The following is a 7270-nucleotide window of genomic DNA, read 5'->3' as shown; positions in this document are numbered from 1 at the left end:
TGGGAGCTTTTGGGAAAGAGCACAGTTAGAAAGATATGGCATTTAGAAGCAACCCGGATGGACATCATGAAAATGATCGGAGAGGTTGAGAGTAGAAGAAGTTCAGGAGCAAAAAAATAAATAAATATGTATATATATATATATATGTGTGTATATATATATAGATATATATAGATATAGAATTATTGTAAAATTAACTCTGTCCATAAGGTGTAGATAGTAAGTATAGACCGGAAGTAGAGGCCTGGGCGTTGTTGTTCACTAATTTACTCCAAGTAGGGAAAGGATGGTGGGGTTGAAAAGTAATAAAGGGGAATATATACAGTCATGGCCAAAATTGTTGGCACCCCTGAAATTTTTCCAGAAAATGAAGTATTTCTCACAGAAAAGTATTGAAATTACACATGTTTTGCTATGCACATGTTTATTTCCTTTGTGTGTATTGGAATAACACAAAAAAAACAGGAAAAAAGCAAATTTGACATAATTTCACACAAAACTCAAAAAATGGGCCGGACAAAATGATTGGCACCCTTAACTTAATATTTAGTTGCACACCCTTTGGAAAAAATAACTGAAATCAGTCGCTTTCTATAACCATCAATAAGCTTCTTACACCTCTCACCCGGAATTTTGGACCACTCTTCTTTTGCAAACTGCTCCAGGTCTCTCATATTGGATGGGTGCCTTTTCCCAACAGCAATTTTAAGATCTCTCCACAGGTGTTCAATGGGATTAAGATCTGGACTCATTGCTGGCCACTTCAGAACTCTCCAGCGCTTTGTTGCCATCCATTTCTGGGTGCTTTTTGAAGTATGTTTGGGGTCATTGTCCTGCTGGAAGACCCATGATCTCGGACGCAAACCCAGCTTTCTGACACTGGGCCCTACATTGCGACCCAAAATCCTTTGGTAATCCTCAGATTTCATGATGCCTTGCACACAGTCAAGGCACCCAGTGCCAGAGGCAGCAAAACAACCCCAAAACATCTTTGAACCTCCACCATATTTGACTGTAGGTACTGTGTTCTTTTCTTTGAAGGCTTCATTACATTTTCGGTAAACAGTAGAACGATGTGCTTTACCAAAAAGCTCTATCTTGGTCTCATCTGTCCATAAGACGTTCTCCCAGAAGGAATTTGGCTTACTCATGTACATTTTGGCAAACTGTAGTCTTGCTTTTTTATGTCTCTGTGTCAGCAGTGGGGTCCTCCTGGGTCTCCTGCCATAGCGTTTCATTTCATTCAAATTTCGACGTATAGTTCGCGCTGACACTGATGCACCCTGAGCCTGCAGGACAGCTTGAATTTCTTTGGAACTTGTTTGGGGCTGCTTATCCACCATCCGGACTATCCTGCGTTGCAACCTTTCATCAATTTTTCTCTTCCGTCCACGTCCAGGAGATTAGCTACAGTGCCATGGGTTGCAAACTTCTTGATCATGTTGCGCACTGTGGACAAAGGAACATCTAGATCTCTGGAGATGGACTTGTAACCTTGAGATTGTTGATATTTTTCCACAATTTTGGTTCTCAAGTCCTCAGACAGTTCTCTTTTCCTCTTTCTGTTCTCCATGCTTAGTGTGGCACACACAGAAACACAATGCAAAGACTGAGTCAACTTCTCTCCTTTTTATCTGCTTTCAGGTGTGATTTTTAGATTGCCCACACCTGTTACTTGCCCCAGGTGAGTTTAAAGGAGCATCACATGCTTGGAACAAACTTATTTATCCACAATTTTGAAAGGGTGCCAATAACTTTGTCCGGACCATTTTTTTAGTTTTGTGTGAAATTATGTCAAATTTGCTTTTTTCCTGTTTTTTTTTGTGTTATTCCAATACACACAAAGGAAATAAACATGTGCATAGCAAAACATGTGTAATTTCAATACTTTTCTGTGAGAAATACTTCATTTTCTGGAAAAATTTCAGGGGTGCCAACAATTTTGGCCATGACTGTATATATAAAAAATAAAAAAAACATGGGGGATTGGAAGTGATGCAGACAATTACATTGATAGAAGATACAATCTATCTGCAATATTAAGCTGATCCATCCCCCCGAAAAAAAAAAAAAAAAAAAAAAAAATGGTATGGTTGAGAGGGATGAGGCAAAATAAATGGCAAATAAGTCTGGCTGCACAACCGATTGCAAACATACTGCAAAATGAGAAATCATGTGTCTAAACTGAATAAAAAGAAGAAGAAACTACACTATGAAACAAAGATAAATGACATAAAGAATGATAGTAAAAAGCTTTGGAGCACCTTCAATTACATTTTGGGAAAAAAGGCAAACTCAGCTCCATCATTCATTGAATCAGATGGCTCATTCATCACAAAACAGACTGATATTGCCAACTACTTTAATAATTTTTTCATTGGCAGGATTAGCAAATTTAGGCATGACATGCCATCAACAAACACTGACACTACACATCCAAGTATATCTGACCAAATTATGAAAGACAAGAATTGTAATTTTGAATTCCGTAAAGTGAGTGTGGAATAGGTGAAAAAAGTATTGTTGTGTATCAACAAGCCACCAGGGTCTGACAACTTGGATGGACAATTACTGAGGGTAATAGCGGACGATATTGCCACTCCTATTTGCCATATCTTTAATTTAAGCCTACTAGAAAGTGTGTGCCCTCAGGCCTGGAGGGAAGAAAAAGTCATTCCGCTACCTAATAATAGTAAAGCTCCCTTTACTGGCTCAAATAGCCAACCAATCAGCCTGTTACCAACCCTTAGTAACGTTTTGGAAAAAATTGTGTTTGACCAGATACAAGGCTTTCAACAGACAGATGACAACAGACTTTCAGCACACTTATAGGGAAGGACATTCAACAATCACAGCACTTACACAAATTACTGATGATTGGCAGAGAGAAATTGATAATACAAATATTGTGGGGGCTGTTTTGTTAGACTTCAGTGCGGCTTTTAACATTATCGATCATAGTCTGCTGCTGGAAAAACGCATTATCTACAACACAAAATCCATATGTAAGTGTGTGTATAGTGCATATGTTATCATGTATGTGTATGCATGTGTCTGTGCCTATGTTTGTGTTGCTTCACAGTCCCCGCTGTTCCATAAGGTGTATTTTAATCTGTTTTTTTTAAATCTGATTCTACTGCTTGCATCAGTTACCTGATGTGGAATAGAGTTCCACGTAGGCCCCTACTCCACTACACCTCAGGAGTAAATGTCAGTTGGCTTTTCATAGCTGAGCATTCAGAGGTTGAGACAGCAGGTGCGGTAGAGCGAGAGAGAGAGAGAGAGAGAGAGAGAGAGAGAGCGAGAGAGAGAGAGAGAGAGAGAGAGAGAGAGAGAGAGAGAGAGAGAGAGAGAGAGAGAGAGAGAGAGAGAGAGAGAGAGAGAGAGAGAGAGAGAGAGAGAGAGAGACAGAAGGTCGAAACAGCAGGTCCAGGCCAAGGTAGCACTTCCGGTGAACAGGTCAGGGTTCCATAGCCACAGGCAAAACAGAAGAAACTGGATCAGCAGCACGACCAAGTAGACTGGGGACAGGGACAGCCAGGAGTCGTCAGGCCAGGTAGTCATGAGGCATGGTACTAGGGCTTAGTTCCTCCTGAAGGGGAGAGAGAGAGAGAGAGAGAGAGAGAGAGAGAGAGAGAGAGAGAGAGAGAGAGAGAGAGAGAGAGAGAGAGAGAGAGAGAGAGAGAGAGAGAGAGAGCAACCAGTGAAGAACAAACACCATTGTAAATACAACCCATATTTATGTTTATTTATTTTCCCATTTGTACTTTAACTATTTGCACATTGTTACAACACTGTATATATACAAAATATGACATTTGAAATGTCTTTATTCTTTTGGAGTGTAATGTTTACTGTTAATATTTATTGTTTATTTCACTTTTGTTTACTATCTACTTCACTTGCTTGGCAATGTTAACATACGTTACCCATGCCAATGAAGCCCTTAAATTGAATTGAATTGAATTGAGAGAGAGAGAGAGAGAGAGAGAGAGAGAGAGAGAGAGAGAGAGAGAGAGAGAGAGAGAGAGAGAGGAGAATTAGAGGGAGCCTACCTAAGATCACACAGGACCCAAGATAAGACAGGAGCAGAGGCATCATGCCATCAGATTTGTCCTGTTTAAATATATATACACACAAACACACACACACACACACACACACACACACACACACACACACACACACACACACACACACACACACACACACACACACATATATATATATATTGTTTTGTTTCTCTGTAAAACTACTAGCCACCTAGCAATTTTATGAAGTTGGCTTTCGCTAACCCAGATAGGTTCCCAATCTCCCAACCTCATAACTAGCTACCAAGAAGACATTTCAGGATATCAATCAAGTTAGAGTAGCTATCTTAGCTGGCATGCCTGCTGGCAAGGTTGGTAGACTTTAGAAAAGCAAGCAATTACTAAATGTACTGAATAAGACTCACATTCCTTTCCATCTTTTACCCAGATGTGAGCAGAGATGCAGAGAAGCATGTTTTTATTTTTTATATATATATATTTTACCACCAGTCAGGAGGATACAGACAGCTCAAGAAGTATGCCTAAAATATGCAGAAAAAGCTGTTTCAGGTGTTTGAAAAATGCTGGATTCTCCAATTTACAGATGGGGCCCAAGCACCCCTCCAGACCACCCCCCAGCCATCCTCACATACATTGTGCCACTTCAGATTTTTGGGGCGCATGACGACTCTGCGGGGGCAGGCATGGGAATTAATAGAATCCCCTCACTGTATCGTCCATAAATAAACTGTAGCCTAGTGAAGTGACTTCATGTTCACAACACCCTGAGTTGGAGGCGCACCAGAGAGGACAGGCGCACCCAGACAAGGGAACAGAAAGTATAGCTGTCACTTCTATTTATATGGTTCCCATGACTTGCTATTAGCAAAAGTGCATGTGAGTCCTGTGCGTCTGGAAAGATGGATAAGTTCAAAACTGTTCTTAAAATTGTTCAGAATCAGCAGACTAGTCTCGGGTTTGGTTTAGTTGCGTTGTTAACTGCAGGCGGGGAACAGATATTTTCGTCGGTGGTGTTCAAATGTCCTTGCAGCGGCTGGAACTTTTTATATGGCATGGTGTTTCTCTTAGTGCCTGCTCTGGCACTGTTGGTGTTAGGTTACATCATGAGCAATAAAACATGGAAATTGTTTACAGGTTTGTGTTTACGCAAATCCACATTTTGTAGTTTTAAGTATTTTTGCGCCTGTGGGGTGGTCTTCTTTCAGATCACCACGACAGCAGTAGTTGCACCTGTAAGTTGGATTGCAGTCGCTTTGCTCAATGGCAATTACTTTGAATGCGCCATGACTGGCGTCAATGTAACGGTTTTCACAAACCACCTTTGCGATGGAAAGAGTCCGCAGTGCCTGGATGAACTTTATAAATTCCCCTGCGGGAGGGCCACCAACGTGCCACAATCTGAAAGGGATGATGTGCTGGCAACCATCCGCGCTGAGTCGCAGGTGAGATAATATGCACACTAATAGAACCAAGTTATGGTTTGAATTATACTTTTTTATCCTTTCTTCTTTGTCCCATTTTACACACTTCTATATGTTTTAGTGGGCTATCCTTGTTTTTGTCCACAGCCTGTTGGAGTGTAGGTGATTCGACTGTAAACAGTAATTGACACCACTGGATGTGTTCTGACAGCTAAGGGAGTTGTATTATATTTTAAACTGAGCCTCTGACATTATGAAGTACACATTTTTGCTTTGAAGGCATTTGTTGCATCGCAACAAAAGCAGAAGTGCCCCAAAGCAGAAGTGCCCCAAAGCATAGGCTACTTATAAGAATTCCATTGTTGTAAAATGTCAGTTCTTCTTCAGTCTGACTCAGTTTCTGTAAGACTTGTTCTCATTAATGTACAAAACTTTACAGTGTTTCCCATATTTTAATTTAGCAGTGGTGGGCCGCCACTGCTAAATTGTGTCTCTGCGGCTAAGAGGAGGGCCTCTAAAATGTATGGTTGGAGATCGCACCATTGGCCACACCCACTACCACGCTATTCTAACTTTGCCACCGCTGCTGAAAAAAATCCTAAGGGAAACACTGCTTCCTATTGTATAAAGAGGTGATGGATTAATTGATGACCAAAACACCTCTGAAATGAATCTACCATTCCTTATACAGTATACTGCCCAAATACATTCCCCGGCTACCTGCTATTTTTATAGATATGGTTTGAGTTTGAGCAGTATAATGTATGTGGGTAATTATAACTGTGACATTAACTCAGGCATTCCAGGTAAGGGGTTAAGCAGAATAGTTGAATATTGTGTTGAATGTATTGGTTTTGATTTCAGGTCCTGGGTTGGCTACTGATCGCCTCCATCATGGTCTTCAACCTCCTGCTGATCTGCGTTGCCCGGTGTAACTCCCCAGTCAGCTCCCTGCAGCTGAAGTTCTGGAGGGCCTATGCCCAGCGGGAGAGCGACCTGCTGGAAAGCTACACGGCAGATCACGCCGAAAAGCTTGCAGAGAGGAACCTGAAGAGCTTCTTCCAGCAGATGTCTCCAGAGCCTGTCACCACCCCACCTAACCAGGCTTGGGAGAAGATCTCGTCCCTCTACAGGTTCAGCACCAGAGACCACTACTATAGCATCCTGCACAAGTACGTGGAGACGTGTCATGATCCTGCAGAGGCCAGGGACCACAGGATGTCGTCTGTCAGGTCAGACGGTCCAGACACTGCTAATCTAGCCGTGCTCGCCTTTGTGGATGAGGGCAAGATGATGCTGTGAATGGGCATGCATATGATCATAGGAACAGCAGTGACAGCATCACTATCATGACCCTATCTGTAATCATCATTATTTTATCATCATAGTTATGACTCATTATAGAGAATTGTTGTCAGCATTATAATCTTCATCATCATCATCATTATCGCTGCGCATCAGGGGATTTTTCAGTAGAAAGACCAATCACATTATCTGATTAACCACTCTCAGGCCTTCACTTGAATAACAATTCTTCCCAATTTTATATTGTTACTTGAAAGTTCACTCACTGTATCACCAGCGCTGCTTGCAGCTTTTTATTTGAAATTCTATGCTCAGAAGGGAAATAATCATTTTTAAAATAGTTGACCATACTTTCTTTCTCTTTTACTTTTATTTTTTCTTCAGTATTTTAATGCTCCTCAGACTTGGCCTACATACAGCTGGTCTGTGGCATTAAACAGGAAACGCATGATCTGGTTCTATGAAATAAGGTACATATTTACTTCCTGTAAG

At 41.2% G+C, this 7270-nt stretch overlaps 1 protein-coding gene across 1 annotated transcript; it reads left to right on the top strand.

Moving 5' to 3' along the window:
- The first annotated feature begins 4866 nt into the window (after positions 1-4866).
- On the top strand, positions 4867-6776 carry LOC121566490 (calcium homeostasis modulator protein 6-like). Its single transcript, XM_041876517.2, has 2 exons — positions 4867-5494; positions 6338-6776. The coding sequence occupies exons 1-2, from the start codon at positions 4952-4954 to the stop codon at positions 6773-6775; spliced, it is 981 nt and encodes a 326-aa protein (XP_041732451.2). The 5' UTR covers positions 4867-4951; the 3' UTR covers position 6776.
- Positions 6777-7270: the final 494 nt, after the last annotated feature.

Source organism: Coregonus clupeaformis, unplaced genomic scaffold (assembly GCF_020615455.1).
Source record: "Coregonus clupeaformis isolate EN_2021a unplaced genomic scaffold, ASM2061545v1 scaf0419, whole genome shotgun sequence".
NCBI lineage: Eukaryota > Metazoa > Chordata > Actinopteri > Salmoniformes > Salmonidae > Coregonus > Coregonus clupeaformis.
This window is presented reverse-complemented; position numbering and strand designations above follow the sequence as displayed.